The 19540-nt window shown below is 46.1% G+C and overlaps 1 protein-coding gene across 1 annotated transcript in view; it reads right to left on the bottom strand.

Moving 5' to 3' along the window:
* cpeb3 (cytoplasmic polyadenylation element binding protein 3) overlaps window positions 1-19540 on the bottom strand; it is a gene marked incomplete at its 5' end in the record, with an annotated part of 89308 nt that overhangs the window by 63870 nt on the left and 5898 nt on the right. The window contains 1 exon segment of the mRNA XM_084322184.1: window positions 14267-14420. Coding sequence (XP_084178310.1) covers window positions 14267-14420 — 154 coding nt within the window.

Below are 19540 nucleotides of genomic sequence, written 5' to 3'. Positions count from 1 at the left end.
GAACTGGCCCTACCCAAGGCGAGGGCTCCCTAGCCCAAAGACACCGTTTGTAAGGAGGGGGAGCTGGATGTGAAGCGAAGTCAAAACGACCGTTCACAGAAAGGCGAGGGCTCCCTAGCCCAAAGACACTGTTTGTAAGGAGGGGGAGCTGGATGTGAAGCGAAGTCAAAACGACCGTTCACAGAAAGGCGAGGGCTCCCTAGCCCAAAGACACTGTTTGTAAGGAGGGGGAGCTGGATGTGAAGCGAAGCCAAAACGGCCGTTCACAGAAAGGCGAGGGCTCCCTAGCCCAAAGACACCGTTTGTAAGGAGGGGAGACTGGATGTGAAGCGAAGCCAAAACGGCCGTTCACAGAAAGGCGAGGGCTCCCTAGCCCAAAGACACTGTTTGTAAGGAGGGGAGACTGGATGTGAAGCGAAGCCAAAACGGCCGTTCACAGAAAGGCGAGGGCTCCCTAGCCCAAAGACACTGTTTGTAAGGAGGGGAGACTGGATGTGAAGCGAAGCCAAAACGGCCGTTCACAGAAAGGCGAGGGCTCCCTAGCCCAAAGACACTGTTTGTAAGGAGGGGAGACTGGATGTGAAGCGAAGCCAAAACGGCCGTTCACAGAAAGGCGAGGGCTCCCTAGCCCAGAGACACCCTGTATGAGCGGAGTGTGGATGTGAAGCGAGCCAAAACGGCCGTTCACAGAAAGGCGATGGCTACCTAGCCCGAGGCTACGTGACACGAAGCCAGACGGAAGCTAACTAGCTCACCATCGGCTAACAAGCCAGTGCTAACACCCATGAGCTGGCTCTAGCCAGACGGAAGCTAACTAGCACTACATCGGCTAACAAGCCAGTGCTAACACCCATGAGCTGGCTCTAGCCAGACGGAAGACCCATGAGCTAGCCAGACGGTGCGACCCATGAGCTGGCTAGACGGAAGACCCAGGAGCTGGCCGTAGCCAGACGGAAGCTAACTAGCACTACATCGGCTAACAAGCCAGTGCTAACACTCATGAGCTGGCTTTAGCCAGACGGAAGCTAACTAGCTCGCCATCCGCCAACAAGCCAGGAGTGAACTGAATGCTAACTGGATGACAACCTCCAGCTCCAGGAGACGCTGAGGCAGCGGGAGCGGGAGCTCACGGCCCTGAAGGGGGCGCTGAAGGACGAGGTGGCCACGCATGACCGGGAGATCCGAGACCCTCAGGGAGCAGTACAGCACCGACATGGAGAGGCTGAGGAGCAGCATGGAGCAGGTGTCCCAGTCTCTGGCAGGTATCGAGGCAGAGCGGCAGCGTGTGAACACCTCGGTGCGCTCCCTGCAGCAGCAGCTAGAGGACTGCAGGGACGAGAGTGCCCACTGGATGGAGCAGTTCCACACCACCAGAGACGAACTGCGAAGCACCAAACAGGAGCTGCTGCAGTCTCGTCTGGAGAAGGAGGAGTTTGAGGAGGAGCTGAAGGAGCTGCAGGAGCGAGATCACTCCCTGCAGTGCATAAGCCCAGGACCACGTGGTCACGAGGAAGTGAGGCAAGCGAGAGCAACCTATATATCTCCCCGTGGTGAACACTCAGGGGTGAGAGTGACATCTACAAGGTCTCACAGACAATCACCAAACATAACAGTCACTAACCACCCAGTCTGGACCGATAACTCTGATACACCATGGTCAATCCTCACCTTCACTGGACCGTCATTGACGAACTATGGTAGATGGGAAACAAGCATGGTAACGGCAGGAGGCTCTTACTACCGAAACCTGAGGAAACAGGTAATGGAAAAAAGGACCAAAAAGCCCCTGAAACCAGGCAAGGCAGTAATCACAGAGTGTGATTATGAGGTGTTTCACGCGGAGAAAATTGTCCATGTGACACTAAGTCAAGACCAATACAAGGAGATAGAGTCCTCACACATAAACTGGGACAGACTGGTGTCCCGTATAAAGGAACTACTGCAGAAAAGGGAAATCTATGCTGGCCACGGTACTAAGGACATGCCCTACCGACTAGCCATAAACCTGATGTGGGGCAGGTCTCGAGGATATGGCCAAAGAGGCATATGGTTGGGGAAAGCTGTAATCAGCGCGATCTCAAGCCTAAGGAGTGCAGGGCACACGGAGATCCGTCTCATGATGGAACCTAGGGACCATGAGTCAATAACCCTGGCCATGGATAGAGCCGGGGAGGGTGAGGAAAACGAGGACGATGAGCCTGCATTGGTACCTCTCACTCCCCCTCCGAACCCTAAGGGATCGGGACCCGTACCCAGGAAAGAAAGGTCCAACTCCCAGAACTCCTCCCGAGCAGCGGAGAGAGGGAGATCATCCACACCCAGGAGACCGACAGTACCGTTCGAACCTGAAAAGGCGGAACCTGCGCGATCTCAGGCCAGGAGTATCCCTAGACTTCTAGGCCGTCCCCCGGACTCAGGGGACGACCCAGCAAGTAGCGAACAGGAGTATACTGACCTAAATCAGGACTCAGGAATGGAGGGAGACCGGGATAGGTCAAGCTCCAGAGCATCCTCCAAGTCTTCATCTCGATCAAGATCTAGGGAGAGAGTTCGGTACCCGAGGGGCGAACCTCCTAGACCTCGAAACAAGAGAGCGAAACCGGTCAAACTGAGACCTATAGGCAAGGGGCCTACTCTGAAAGGCACCACCTTTCAGTCACCCTCGGGCTTGACCTGGAGCTCAGGATTGGAGGACGTCTCCGAAGAGAGTGAAGGAGACTTGGAAGGAAAGGAAACAGGGGATATTATGCCAGCATATCCCGTGAGATGGGGAACGGCTCAGGCCTTAGCCCGGTCACCCGTGGCAGAAAAAGTGTTGTCTCACCCTGGGGTAACAGAACCATACAAGCATGCACACTTACATGCAGGCTATGACATACTACGTGAACAGGTGTACAAGCTAGACAGGGCCATGGCTGAAATAGCCAGGAGAGAAAGAAACTGGTTGAACGAGGCCCCGTCCATAAGCCCAATCCGAGCCCTGAGACACAGCACAGAGGAACACCGACCGGAAGTGAGCCCTCACTCCATACTAGCCCAATCTCCCGGAGACATTTACCGACCGAGAGGAAAGAGTTCACATACAGGCAGGAGTCTGCGTGACAGCACCCAATATGGAGAAAGCAACAAAGCACAAGAATTGTTAAGCAAAACCCAAGTGCTCAAAAAACTGGCCCCAGAAATGCTTCGAGGGGAGACCCAGGCTGCTTATATCCATAAGTGTGCTCAGATTTTCCATGGGTCACCTCTCTATGATGACCCGGAGGCCGCTCGCATTTTGAGACACCTCAAAGGACTGGAGGTCCCCGAAGGGGCTTCAATGGCCCAAATGATGGAAATGGAAGTAAGAATCCCCGGTCAAGATCCAGGGGAAAATATGGTGGAGAAACTAATCCCACAGGTGCGAGACGGGAGCTTGTCTCTCACTGTTGCAGCAGAATCAGTCATACGTGGAACGCCTAGGCGAAGATCAGGCTTACTGCTTGAAAAGCTATTCATCGGTGTACCAGGTGGTAACCGTCTTGCAGCCAAATGCGCAGCATGGTCCCGAGACCAGTTACGGACGGAATGCATGCTGTATGACCAAGTCAAAATGCTTTCTCAACACAAATACTGTAAAGATGTCCGTCTTTTCTCTAAACCAGAGTAGAGAGGATGAAAGAATTTGTAATCTATTTCATGCAAAGGGGATTTCCTGACAGCTACCATCTGGTAGGTTAGCACCTGTACCAACCATATCAGCTGCGTGAGATGTACACTCACCAGCGCCTATGGATAAAAATTGAGACTCTGCAAACTCTCATCAAGCTTAGCACCTTGACGCGGGGGGACAGAGCGAGCATCAGGGTCTCCATATCCGACGGGCCTATCAGATTTGTGGGGACTCGGAAGCTTCAGCATACAGGACGCTGTGGTGCTTGGGCGGCCGAGTCACTGGTTTATAGGTCTGTCAAAACGGATTGGAGGTTCTGGGGCTTAGAACATTCGTGAGTTGGGCTTTATGCTAATTGAATAGGTATCAAAAGCCGAAAGAATATGAACTGAAATAACTGCGGTCAGGGGCCTCTGGAGTAAAATGTATTACAGATTTGAGTTAAAACCTTACTCAAGTGTGATCTTATCAGCAAGCAATCCTCTCCAACCAAGACTCCTCCTAAGTACTCGAGATCTGGAACAATGAGTGACGTAGAGGTCTGCAAAGCGCAGCAGACAGCCTAAGAGGTAAAAAATCTATCAGGAACACGAGAGGGTTCATAAGAAACCACTTGAAGTGGCGTTTACTCGCGACTAATAGGGCTAGGGAGCCCTAAAGTCACTTGAACTTGAAGTAACTAAATGCTTACTTAAAGTCAGAACTTAAGTAGAAAAAAACTCTACTTTGTGAATAGCAGGCTGAAATAGCCATTGCGAATAGCAGGCTGAAATAGCCATTGCGAATAGCAGGCTGAAATAGCCATTGCGAATAGCAGGCTGAAATAGCCATTGCGAATAGCAGGCTGAAATAGCCATTGCGAATAGCAGGCTGAAATAGCCATTGCGAGCAGGCTGAAATAGCCATTGCGAATAGGAGCGAATAGCAGGCTAACTAGCCATTGCTAACAGGACGAGGCTACTCACATGATCGGACAGGTATATGATAACCTTGGACATGCCGGAAGCAGGAGGATGTTGGTATACCTGAGAACTAACAACATTCTCATACATAAAGCCAAACAAAGAGCGATAACAGTCCGAAAGGCCTGTGAACAATGTGCGCTGGTAAAGGTGCGCTGGACTCAGCCGAGGGACAAAAAGGGACAAAACCTGAACCAGTGCCGCATTCTTAGACAGGGGGGGGTGTGTCCCGGAGTCAGCGGACGACGCAGCGAATGGCAAGAAGGAATATACTGACTCAGGTCAGAAATCGGAAATGGAGGAAGACCGGGATAGGTCAAGCTCCAGGGCATCCTCAAGGTCCTCATCTAGACCTCCCAGACCTCCCAGACCTCCCAGACCTCCCAGACCTCCCAGACCTCCCAGACCTCCTAGACCTCCCAGACCGGACAGAGACATCGGCCTGGACCCAGGTTACAGGGCGACGAGAGCCCTGAATGGACCTGAAAGAGAGAAAATTAATGAGTCCTCTGTGGACTGTATCTGTGATGTCCTGCGAGGCCTACGGACAGGGTCACAAGACCAGGCCAACCACACTTCAATAGAGGACTGCTGCTACAATTCTCGGGGACCCGTGGGGGTCGCCCGAGAAGTGACAAATCAACCTGCCCCAAACTATGGGAGAGATCCAAGAGGTCAGAGGGGGTGACCCCAAGATGACCAAGGTGACCCCAAGATGACCAAGATGACCAAGATGACCAAGATGACGAAGACGACAACAACCTGGGTGCATCGGCCGGGAACAACAGATGCAAGTCTTCCCGCCGGATACCAAGCAACAACGTGACCCCTATCCTGTCGAGCCGTCCAGCCAGGGAACAACAGATGCAAGTCTTCCCGCCGGCTACCAGGGTAACAAGGTACCAAGATGGCAGAGGGGGTGTGGAGAGTCACAGCCACGTGACCCCACAATCGCCATCTCGTCCCCCAGTACAGACGCTATTAAGACAATGGAAAATGACCGACCAGGATGACAGAGGGGGTGTAAAGTGTCACAGCCAACTAAGTGACACTTTGTATAAATGACATCCTGTTCTCTCTGTCCCTTGTATGATTTAATAGGTTTATTGTATATATCTGTTTTAAATCTAGGCATATGTTACTGTAGGTGTCTAGATGTGATATGTATTCATATATATATATATATATATATATACATATATATGTGTATACGTATATATATGCATATACGCTTTGAACAAGTATCTAGGCCTGGGCTGGTAATGCCCAGTCAGAAAGGAGTGGAGAAGAGAGGGGCCACTATAGCCGTATAAACTATTTTTCACATGTAATAATTATGGAAACATATATACTGTTGGTATAAAGGTATATATATATAATGCTATATTAATTATATGTTATAGGTTATAATACCTACAGAAGGTATCATAACCCTTGCCTGTTATGCCTGTTTCTCTTACTGTTAGAGTAAGTCAGAAATGAAAGGGGCCCCTTAAGAATGTGACCTTGAGAGACAGCTCCGAGCGAGACGAGCACAGAGATGAGAGCAGAAGAGAGAACTGGCCTTAAACTACAAAATACATATATGATGTGTGATCAATCAGTGTTTAAAGTATATGAGTACTGTATTGTACATGTATATGTATGTATATCTGTATATATCTGTATATGTATGTGTTAGGCTATGTACTGTATATTACGGCAGTCTGCCTCGTCTTCTTCTCTTACTGTCAGAACGAGAGAGGCCCATGTACGTGCAGAGTTAACCCTTGCAGTGAGGAAGCAGAGCAGACAGGCATACATGTTTAAATGACGTAATGGGGTTTTTCCCAGAAGAAAGTAATCTGTTACTTCTCCAACAAAGAGGCATTCATGTTCTGAGGTAAATGGGGTTTTCCCAGTAGAGGTAATGACAAAAATGGGAGGAGAGCCAGTCCCCACGAGCCGTGCATTGACTGGCTGGTGAAATGACATCACGGTGACAGCGCTGTATTTGGACCAATAAGCAGAAGAGATCTGGGGGCTTTATAAGGGCCAACTGGCGAGAGAAAGGCAGAGATTTTTACACTGAGCTGGAGAGATAGGAAGAGGCACAAGCCGTGCCAGATCAGACTTTTTAGAGAAATGGAGATCCTGCTGCCAGACACGGGGCACGAACCATGCAGAGATGAGATGTTCTGTTTTCTGCTTATTTTAAACTGAATGGAGATCCTGCTGCCAGACACGGGGCACAAGCCGTGCAGAGATGAGATGTTTTGTTCTGTGCATATTTTAACTGAAATGGACACTTTTCCACTTCAGTATCTTCTTGTAACTAGCTTTTTCTAATTAAAATTACCTCTTTATACATATGATTTGTATCCTTTCTTCGGACCAGACGACCGGGTAAGCATGAAATGTGTTTAGCCTTGTAACCTCACCCCATGCATTTTTGATTAATAATGTAAAATAGAATAAGTGGCTTTATGATTATGCATTAAGGCAAAATAGAAGTATGGCTTTAATACGTGTAAAGTAAAAGGAGACATATGATTATGCATTAAGGCAAAATAGAAGTATGGCTTTAATACGTGTAGAGTAAAAGGAGACATATGATTATGCATTAAGGCAAAATAGAAGTATGGCTTTAATACGTGTAGAGTAAAAGGAGACCTATGATTATACATTAAGGACTAAAAGTGGATTCTGATAAACCTGGTTTTATCACGTAATGCCATACAGTGGTAATACGGCCAACCAAGTAGATTAAAGCAAAATAAAGAAAAGTAAACTCTACCCGCAACTCCAATCAATCATCTGTATGACTGGGGGGGACGGGGAGTGCCAAGGTGTGAGCCGAGGTCGGCTGAGTTTAAGCCCTGAAATTTATAGACACAAATTGAGTCCTAGACGTCCCCAAGCTTCGCAGGGCCCATGCTTGAAGCTGGGATTCGGACCAATGAGTTAAGGGATAATCAATCAGACCTCGGTTTACTAATGGGCATTCAACAACTACATATAAATATTTATATAATTGTTTGCTTTATAGACGAAGGTTGCAACATAATTATGTAATGTAATGTTGTTGGCTGTGTAACGGAGAGCAGCCGCCCAGGCAGCGCAGCTCCCAACTCATTATTAATTTAATTAATCCAATCCACTTTATTTATAGAGCACATTTAAAAACACAAAGTTGACCAAAGTGATGTACAAGTCCCACAACATAAGATAAAAAAGAATAATAAATAAATAAATTTAAAAAGAACATTTTAATCTCGAAGCTTCGAATTAAAATCGAATCTTGGCCCCGAAGCTTCGACGGCCAAAAAAAGCTTCGAAGGTCAGCGCTAGCGATGGCACAGCGGTGGGAGGGACTGTTTTGGTTGAGTCGGGGTCCAGGGGAATCTTTGCGGGTCCGTGAGGTGTCCAGGGCGTCAGAGGAATAGCTTAATTTAACTAGGCCTATCATAGGGCTGGGCGATATGGCCAAAAACGTTATCGCAATAAAATTATAAAATTATTTTCATATAACTCGATATCGATAATTATCATCGATATAATGTCTGTCAAGTTTAATTAACTTCTTATGCCCGGCGGCGATGGACGGGCTATTAATAGCATAGATATATATAATAGACTTGTTTTGCTACTGCGAATGTCTCGAGTCGAGTTGATGTCGTCATCAGTCCGCGCACGTTAGCAGTTAGCCGACAAGCGGAGTATCTCATGACAATTTACTAAATATGACCCTAAAATGCTCTCTTCCGCCCCAATATATTGAAACGACGTCCACTGTATACCCCACACTACTATAAACGTGGCCTCAGAATTCACGCCACACACATACTCGGCACGTAAATATATAAAATAGCGCTGTGCAAGCTAGTTATCCTAGCCAGCCTGTTGTTTCTAAGCGGTGTATTCCATGACAATGTACTAAATATGACACTAAAATACTCTCTTCCGCCACAATACATTGCAACGACGTCCACTGTATACCCCACACTACTATAAACGTGGCCTCAGAATTCACGCCACACACCCACTCGGCACGTAAATATATAAAATAGCGCCGTGCAAGCTAATTAGCCTAGCAAGCCTTGTTGTTGAGTCCTACCTCTGGGTCTCCTTCCGGGTCTCCTTCGCTCTCGGCCATCTCCTTCACTGATTGGTTGTTAGTGCGTGTGCTCATATCCAAGCTTGGAAAATCGATATATCGAAACTTTGCGACCACGTTTCATGTTTATTTCGAGGAAATAATTTATCACGATAGTTATCGTTATAGTTTTATCGCCCAGCCCTAGCCTATCATTTCATTCTCTATCATTCATCAGGATGACTATGGATACAAAAAAATATTTTTATCACACGTTTCACTCTCCTCCAGTTATCTCTATGCTAACTTTTTTCTCCGATGGGGTCTTATCAAAAGCATCTATTTAAGTTATACGTTATTAATCCCCAAGGAGAAATGATTCCTCTGCATTTGACCCATCCTAACCACTTAGGAGCAGTTGGCAGCCACAGACGGGTGCCTTGTAACGACCTTGGTCAAGGGCTGTTGGGGGTCCTTGACATGAAAGGTCCCGCTTTAGACCATAACAAGACCAAGGACCAGAACCAGGGGCCAATCCAGGGCCTAGACGTGGGCCAGTTTCAGACAACACGTAGGTTAGTGGTTTTTGGATTGAGTAATGATGATCACTTTCAGGAGTAAACAAGAAGAGGGGGGGGTTAGGGTTTGGGGGAGTGATGGAATGTGTTCGAGAATCAGATCAACCTTTCTCTCTGTGTCTCTCGCTCTCCCTCTCTTCATCTACAGTCTCTTTCTAGCTGATCTACAACCACGGAGGATGAGCGTCCCTCTCTCTCTCCCTCTCTCTCTCGCTCAGACCCGGCCAGGATGACCTTTTCGCTGAAACAATGCTCTCTCAACACAATATTGGAAAAACAGACTCTACGCATGAGAAAGCAACAGGCTCTATTCATTATATACACTCTCCCGCCCCTCCCTCCCAGCCGCTGCCTATCCCTGCACAATCTTTCCATTGTTAAGCGAGTAGAAAAAAAACAACACCCCGAACCTGACAGGGGCCACTCGGCCAACTGGATCCAAAAGTTTTCACAATGGGCATGTGACCTACACCGACAAAACATTAGCTTAAGAGGTCCGGCATGCAGTGGAAACGGGAGCGAAGACAGATTTCATTACATTTAGAACAACACTGAATCATTCCAAGAGTTCGCGTTGGCAGAGTACCGCTTGGTAATCAAGGCTATACTTCTCTGTCATTAAGGTCCGTCCTCGACTAAATAAATAGTTTTGTCAACTAATAGTCATATACTGTAGGACTTTGTGGACTAATCGATTAGCGGCATCAACTGCGCGACATGGAATGATTCAGAGGGACCCTTCAAATCTTCAGCGTGGAGTGGCGCAGTTGGCAAGGCGCTCGCCACTAACGCAGGAGATGCTGGTATCGAGCCCAGCTCTCGCCGTTGCTACGGGCTTGGCCGGCCGTCATACTAACACAATTGGCAAGTGTTAGAGGGTGGGAAAGCCGGTGGGTGGGGATTGGACGTTGTGGACAGCGACTCCTACAGGTCGGTTGGGACTTGGGTGACGCCGATGCGGCAGAAACGGGAAGTATCGGGGGCAGCGTGAGCCTCCCACGCGTTACTCATCGCCACTGAGAGTTCGAGCTGCTGCGGTGAAAAGATGCGACAGGCTGCCTCCTCATGTACCGGAGGGGACACGTGATGCAAGGCTTCTATCCTCAATACAGCCGACCAGTGGGAGGCATAGTCTAGCAACGTTCAAGACAGGGGAGGGAGGCGGTTAGGTGGTCGAGCGGAGATTGCGTTCGTCACCAGCCCCGGAGCTGTGAGCTTGGTTCGCCTGTTCGAATCCAGCTCACAGTTCCGGGGGTGTCACCAGCTTGGCTGGCCGTCTGCACTGATACAATTGGCTGTATCAGAGGGTGGGAGAAGCTGGCGGGGTGGGTCCGGGTCGTTGTAAACAGCGACTCCTACAGTTCGGTCGGGGCGCCTGCTAAGCGCGGATTGGACGTGAGGGGGATAGTGTGGTCCTCCCACACGCTACGCCCTCTCAATGAGAATCCGCGCTGCCAGGTGAAAAGAAGCGGTGATTGGCTGGACGTGTGTCGGAGGAAGCACGTGGTAGCCTCCACTCTCCCAGATGATCTGACTGTGGGGGGTAAAGCGCAGCGACCAGGAAGGGACTGGGAATTGGCATATGACTAACATTGGGATGGGAGAAAATCGGAGGAAAATGGAGGGGGGAAAAGACCAATAATAAAAAAAAAAAAAAGACAGGGGAGGGAAGAATTGGGAGAAAAAGTGGATATTTTTTATTTTTTTTTTAATACTCATCGACTAACAACATCTTTGGTAGACTAAGACCGATTTGATTGGTTAATCAACTAAGAGGGCGGCCCCATTGGTAATATCTATACATTGATGAGCTACATTTGTATTTGTCTACATTCCTTCCTCAAGGCTATAATGGGCAGTTTCTACGAAGGAGGGTATCTTCTTGTATTGTGTATTTATTGGATCTTCTGAGTTTGTATCAACCTTGGCGCGCGCGCGCACACACACACACACACACACACACACACACACACACACACACACACACACAATATCAAGTTGCTCATACAGTATACCTGTGTAATACAGTATGATGCCATATACAATGTCCATGTGTGAACATAATTAGCAAAATCACAAATCATGATATTAACCCATTCTTTGCCACCACTTTGATCATCCTAAAATCATCCTCTGCCAGCGCTATTTGTCTATGGAGATGTTCACCTTCTTTGCAGGGCTATAACTTTTTAAATTGTATTGCTAAATTGACATTACTATGGCCCATTCAACATCAATTATCTATCGTTCAGGATGTAGGAACGTTTTACTTTTTCATTCACACATTCATACTAAAATACCGTCTAGAGTATAAATATGTTTTTATCGTTTTCTGCAGTATTTCATAGAACGTGAGATATAGGCATAAATGCATATATTAGATTATCAAATGCAGTTTGATACCGATCAACTAGGGATGGGTACCGAATTCGGTACTTTTGAGGTACCGAACCGAAACACGTCGGTACTACCGAGTATCGAATCAAGTGAGAAACCACAAAAAAAAAGTATAAAAAAAAAAAAAAAAAATTTTAACTTTATTTTTTAAACTTTATTATTTTTTTTTTTTTTGCATTTATCGCTTTTCTGGTCAAGCATGACCGACAGAAACAGGTTGAAATGGGATGTAGAGCAGGGGAAGACATTCTGAGAAATGACGGCATCGAACTCGTGTCCCCCAGATCCGTGACGAGCACGGTTTTCCGCGACGCAGAAATAGCGCCGAGATATGCGGTGAGCTACGGGAGCTCCCTACTTTTTTCTTTTCATGTCAACGTTCACACGCACAATATATGCTTACCTAGGATTTGACTTGATTCAACAACAAAGCAGTCGGAGCAATGACAAGCCGAAAACTGTCGAAATTGTAGTTATTTGAAGTTTGGATTTTTTTTTACGACCGAGGTAGGTAAATTAAATTTCTTGAGACTAAAGTACCGAAAAAAGGTACCGTTGGGTACCGGTATCGATTCACAGGTACCGGTTCAAATGTGAAAGGTACCCATCCCTACGATCAACGTTATATTAAAAATTTCAACTGTACATGGTCCTAAACGTTATGACTTATCATCTGCGGGTGAACGGAGGGGGGGGGGGTCGTTTATAATTCAATGACCGACGTTAAATGATTTATGTAGTATGGGTGATATATTGATCAGAGCAGTTTGTATCGAAAATGATAAAGAAAAACACTGAAACTCACCCCAGTCTCCTCGTAGCGTTGGGCGATGAGAGTGGAGCAAACCGATCCCAATTATGGGATGTTGATCGATGCGATCCATTTCCGGTTTGTATATTACTAATACACGTCCAAATCATGTTGATTATTGAGTCATGGCAAAGATCCATATCGACGGTGTCTAGAGCTGCCGCGGTATTGATGTTTTCCTTACCGCACACATTTGCAAAATATTTCCTACCGCCGCGGTTTGAATGCATTTTTTTTTTTAGTAGTAGTCTACTCTTTATAGCATATAGCCTGCCTCTAGTCTAAATGTCTATCTTTAGAGGATTACTTTGCAGCATGAATATTGTTTGGGATTCGGCAAGCACGCATTAGTTATTGAAAGTGAAACACGGATTCGAAGTTTCCCCTCTGGTCGTGCGCAGTTCACTCGGTGTCGCGGGCAGGGGTGGTTACCCCTAACCCCCCCGACCCTTTCTTATTATTATTACTATAAAGTTACTACTTTATAATAAAGGCATTCGTTTTGTGGCATTAACATTATATAGTTATACGTTCAATAACATCAGCGTATTTACCGGACCATAGCAAGGCAAGGAATACTCTATTCATATCTCAGTTCCTTTCTTTGCTCAGAGCGTGCTGAGTTGTCCCATTCTGCGGTCTGTTAATAAAGTTTTCAATCAGACAAGTGTATAGAACGAAGGGCTTTTATTATAACATTCGTTGCAGACAGTAAAATCATTATGTCTCGTTTAGTACTCCTGAGGAGCGATGATAGTCCACTCCGGCGGAGAGTTAAAGCTAACGTTATTAGCCGTGTTGTGATGAGCTGACATTCAGGAAGTAAAAACCTAATACGCGCTTGCCGATTGGTGGTAACACACTGCATGACGCTACAACGTGTGACGCGTCTCTCTTCTGACCAATCAGTGGTCTGCAATGTTTCACGTGACTTTTCTGGTACCCAATAGGGTCGCTTGGAACCTCGATCGAGGAGTAGGGTATATCTGCAGAGCCGCAAGCCCAACGAGAGGAGGGTAATTTATTATTATTATTATAAAAAACAGCGGTGACGCGGTATTCAGCCTACTCTGCGGTGGCCGTGATGTAACAGCGATACCGCGGTAATGCGGTAATCGCGGCAGCTCTAACGGTGTCTGTATTGAGCCCCGGGACGATAAGCGAGTGGCCGGACGAAAATAGGGGACGGACCGAGCTACAATGGGCACTTCCGGTTTGGCAACTCGCCGATCGGCCACCAGGTGGCGGTATTGAAGCATTGCAGAGTTGTGATGGCTCAGACAGCATCAGCCAAGACTCTGTGGGTGAAATATGAATACCATGACGAAAATATGAAATATTGATCTCAAAAACGCCTTACGGAGTTATTGGCAGACAACGCATGGCGGAGAAACCCGCCTTAACGCGTGATTGGCGGAGAATGGGTTAAGACATGTTGTCATTGCAGTGTTTTTTTTTTAACCAAATGTACGGCTGCACACAATCACACAATATCCATGGTAACAATAATGGTTTTGAAAAAAAAAGAAAAGCAGAAATGTCACACAATAGACACTTTTTAGCAGAAAGTGCAGAGGCAGTTTGCAAGAAAGACCACACACACACGCATGCACACACAAATTAATATTATGCAAGATTTTGCAGGTAAGGCCAAGTGTTAATTGATCATTGATTCATACTGTATTGGTAAAGAGGGCAAATATAGCAAAAGAAAAAAAGAAAGGTACCAAAATACGATGCCCATGAAGCCAAAACAACCCAAATAAGCGTGGATGTATGAATATTCCTAACCTGCAAAATGATTCCTCCATATAATATCAGCGATAGTCATTGGTGGGCCACCGGCTGGGTGTGGTTTACCTTTGTCATGGTCTGTCCTTATCATATCCATTAAGGAATTCTCCAATGTGTGCAAGCTAAATGCATCAAAGGGCCGATTCCGGTCCTGCAACACAGAAGAAACAGAGAGAGAGGGAGGGAGGGAGGGAGGGAGGGGGAGGGGGAGAGAGAGAGAGAGAGAGAGAGAGAATTGTTAACATTTGTTTAAACAGCTTCAACAAGACGAGGACATCGTGGGAACACGTTCCTGACAGGTGAACAAACAAACATGCATATATACATAAGACACAAACACATACATACAACATTAAGTTTGGGACTTCTGCAAGGACATGCCTGTCTGTCAGCTGTATTACCATCAGTGATGGGAATAACGGCGTTACTAACGGCGTTAGTTTTTTCAGCAACGAGTAATCTAACGGATTACTCTTCCAATCTTAATAACGCCGTTACCGTTACTGCCAAAAAATGCGGCGCGTTACTATGATTGAAGCTGTATGAGAGGCATACTGTTCTTCCTCGGTTAGTGGGCAGCACGCGATTGGCTGAGGTTGAGTAAAATGTCATGGTAAGCCAATCAGAGGTAGAGGTGGGCGGGTGTTCGAAAGCATCCAGAGTCTGACACACAGCGACAACACAAGCAAGTTCAGTCAACGTGAGACCGCGGGTCCGTGTACGTTTTGACAGTTTGTTTGGCGAGCCCAAATAATCCAAAACGAATCCAACAAACAACACAAGCGAGCAGTCAACGACAGACTGCGGGTCCATGAGCGTTTTTTGTTCACTCTTGTTAGTTGTGTTGCAGCGCAGGGCACTGCAGTAGTGGAGGCTCTACTCTGCTGACATAGTGCTGCACTTCCTGGTTTAATAGCACAGTCTTCAGGTGCTCAGAGATATATATATATCTGTATGTCATGCATGTCTTAAATGTCATGATTAGATTTGTTTAGATGATTAGATTAGATTCTTATATCTGTATGTTGTGTATGTCATAAATGTCATGAATTGAAAATGGGGGACCCTGATGTAAACAAGACGAAAGTCTTTCTCTGATCTGCATCCCCTTAACAATTGTGTGTATTGAGCTGTACTGTACCCATTCTGCAATCTGTTAATTAAAATGTTCAATCAATCAGTATATGTTATTTATTTTTGGTATAGTGCTTAACAAGCATAATTTAATGTTGCCCAGTTGTGGCCTGTTGAGGGGCAATACATATAAAAAGTTCCAAAACATCTATTGTGTTTGTATTTGTATGATGATCCACTATATAAACATAGTAATTATAATATCTACATACATGGCATTTGATTGGAGGCTAGTCTCACTTTGTCCCACAGCAACATTAAAATAGTTTCGATTTGTGTATGTTTGTGTACTTGAAAGTAACGCAATAGTTACTTTCTGAAGTAACTAGTTACTTTTATAATTTGTAACTGAGTAAGTAATTTAGTTACTTTTTGGAAGAAGTAACTAGTAACTATAACTAGTTACTTTTTCAAATTAACTTGCCCAACACTAATTACCATACCCGGTAAGAGTGGAGGGCCCGTCTGTCAGCTGTATTACCATACCCGGTAAGAGTGGAGGGCCCGTCTGTCAGCTGTATTACCATACCCGGTAAGATGGAGGGCCCGTCTGTCAGCTGTATTACCATACCCGGTAAGAGTGGAGGCCCCTATTCTGCCTGGGGCGCAAGGAGACTATCACAACAACTATCATCAAACCATGGGAAACTTGCACACATATACATTTGCATTTAGCTTTGCGTGTTGAAATTCTGGTTGGGTACCTTGCTCAAGGCCAGAGCAATGCGGTGGAATAGTCAGCAGCACCGTGCATGTACCAACAGCACCCCGCCATCATGTGTGACAACAGCTAGACAGGCTGGAGTAAACCGCCTCTGCAATCTCAGCCAATCTATGCTAATATTAATTTATTTGAGACCAGACATTAGTCAACTGAAACTAAAATAAGTGTGTGTGTGTGTGTGTGTGTGTGCGTGTGTCAAGTTGTCAACCCTAAGGGGCCATGTGGGTTTCAGTTGCCATTAAAAAAAACAGTAGGATATGCATGAAGGCTACCCCTCATTTTGACAAGGCATTCAGTGAGGCATTTTGAAGAGTAGATCTGCACCTATAAAATCAGACATGTGAAGAACCCCAAGGACCCATCTCAGCCCCCCCCCCGCCCCCAAACCCACTTGCTGGGAGGCCTGGAGCTATTTTCTACCGAAAGCACGGTGCTAGGGGTTGTAGTTGAGCATTAAAGAAACACGCCAACATAATGGGAAATGCACTTACATCTTCTCCAGAGTCAGACAAGAAGATAGATACCAGCTAGCCTAGCTTAAAGGATAACTCCACTATTTTGGGAAATTAGCTTATTTAACATCTTCCCTGGAGTTAGACAAGAAGATGCATACCTTTTTTGTCTCTGTGCGTGCATTTTAGCTTTGGGAATAGATGCTCCGTTAGCATAGCTTAGCTTCATCACTGGAAGTGAGGCAGGACAGTAGCCTTACAGTGCCTTACAGTGTATTGCAAGGTCTGACATTGACCAAACTTGATATGCATGACCTTGGTGGGCTCTAGGTCAACTCCTGAAAAGGGGGTCAATGTCAGACTTTGCAATCAAAAGTTAGGGGGCTAATAACCCTTGCCATAATTTCAGTGCGCCCCTAACTTTTGATTGCAAGGTCTGACATTGACCCCCTTGAAATTACAAACATATCAAAACAAACTGGTCAGACTACTGCTTGACCTTACTCCTAGAACCCACCTCACCCCTGCCCACTTTGACAACCTAGGATGGCTTAGAGTAGACGACAGAGTAGTACAGCAACTTGCAATGGGCCTGGTCTACAAGATACACTACACCACGAAGGTACCCATGTACATGTCGAAATACTTCCCAAAGGTCAGTGAATACCACGATCACAACACCAGAGGGAGCTCTACAAATCATGTTAAACCCAGATTCGGCTCAAACAAGGGACTAAACACGTTTAGCAATTATGCCACATCAATGTGGAACGCCCTACCCACAGCTGTAAAGGAATGTGAATCACTACCCACCTTCAAAACCTCCTCAAAGAGCACCTACGAGAGACTGCAATTCGAAACTGGCCCCTGTAAATGTCCTAACGCAACCCCCTCCAATGTATAATAAATGTCCTATTAAACCCAATAATACACGAGACCCTCTTCTTGGGACCAAGTAAGGTTTAGTCGATAATCCAATGTACAGTTACCCCCCCCCCCCCATCTCCAATGTAGTTCGCCCCCCACCCCACCTACCCAACCCCCCCTTCCTACCAACCTCCTACCTACCAACCTCCTCCAATGTACAGTTTCTTCGTCAAATGTATATACTCTCTTTTTTAAGACTCTTCTTGTATCAAAACAGTACTGTATTTGTAAATCTGGTATGTCATAAATGTATAGATGTAGCAGTACTGTCTATCTGTATGTCGTACTATGTCATATATGTTATGATGAATTGAAAATGGGGGACCCTGATGTAAACAAGACAAAAGTCTTTCTCTGGTCTGCATCCCCTTAACAATTGTGTGTATTGAGCTGTACTGTATTGTACCCATTCTGCAATCTGTGAATAACATAATCAATCAATCAATCAAGCTGATCCGTAGCCTCTACCATTCATTTGTGCTAAGCTAGGCTAGCTTGCAGTCGGATAGCTTTCTACTGAACGCACAGAGAGGAAATTATTGGTATCTATCTTCTGGTCCGACTCTGGAGAAGATGTAAGCGCATTTCCCATGATGTTGGTGTGTCCCTTTAAGGGATTCATATGAGTTGTGTGACTAGTATTATCTGGTGTGTATGTAAATTCACAGAACCTCTTAGATGTGGAGTTGATAGTGAATATTACACAAAATGATCATTCTATCTTAAACCAAGGACTGATGATAAAATGTCTATGGGCCCTCTCTAGGCAAATGAACGAATGACAATTGCATGTGTGCTAAAGGTGTGGGACTGAGAGCCATCTGGTCAGTGTGGCAGGGCAGGCTGAATGTGAGAGAGCTGGAGGTAGAGGGGCTGGAAGCCTGGCAGGCAGCTGTGTCCTGTGGCCACTACACTGGCCGGGGACACACATTGTTTGCACACCAGGGCTATTGTCGCGCATTCGGCTGAGCATTCAAAAGCGTTATTCCCCCCCTCTCTGGATCCGGCAGCGCGGGCCGGCGGCGTAGATAAAAATCTGCCCACTTGGTACAAACGGTAAACACTTAAAACGCTGAGCTTTTCGTTTTCCCCCCTACCCTCTGACACGCGCATGACCACAGCAGGGGTGCAGGGGTGGGTCCGGTGAAATTACCTGAGGAGAGCCACATCATACAGGGTCGACCAGATGCGTTACTGTTACATTAATTGACCACACATGTAAGCCTTAGGACATGTGGAATGCAGGCCAAGGTTTGTCAATCTCAACTACTGCGTATAATATACTTCAAATCAGGTGACCATTATATGTCTGTTCAACAGGGTAAGTGTTCAACAGGTTGTGAAGCAGATTGGTTCCATTCTGATTTTCTCACAAGTGAGTTCTGTTGAAATAGGGAATTGGTTTAAGTGTAAGCAGCCGCGAAGACAAAGAAACAAAAACAAGATCATCACAGCTTAATGAAACTACATACAAGGTTAAATGGGTGTTTCCTCAAAAACGACTGCAGGTTGAACGACATTTAACAGACAGGCTGGTGAGATCAAACAAAAGAGGATACAAGCAACGCGGGCCGATGTGGATACATTCCTCCTAAGGCCTAACAAAAATAATGGTTGGTTTCAGGTTGCCGACCGACCCTGCCGATTTAGGTGCGACCCAATATATTTTATGAGTTTTAAAAAAAAATTATATATTAAAAAAAAAAAAAACGTTTTTTTTTTTTTTTAGAATAAAGTTTCATAGAAATCTTAGTCAAACATTTAGTATTATGGATATTAAACATGCTGGCAGAGTACATGCATCCATGTTGTTGTGAACATGTTAACCCTTTCACTGCCACACGACAGCCGGTTAACCCTTTCACTGTGACAATACAGAAGGTTAGCCCTTTACTATCACACAACCGACGGCGATGCTCCATCATTAGCATCATTAGCTCCGCATCCGCGGAGCTAATGATGCTAATGATGGAGCATCGCCGTCGGTTGTGTGATAGTAAAGGGCTAACCTTCTGTCGTGTGGCAGTGAAAGGG

This window comes from Notolepis coatsorum, assembly GCF_963971535.1.
Source record: "Notolepis coatsorum genome assembly, chromosome: 9".
NCBI classification, from domain to species: domain Eukaryota; kingdom Metazoa; phylum Chordata; class Actinopteri; order Aulopiformes; family Paralepididae; genus Notolepis; species Notolepis coatsorum.
Note: the sequence above shows the minus strand (reverse complement) of the source record. Positions and strands in the feature narration are given on the sequence as shown.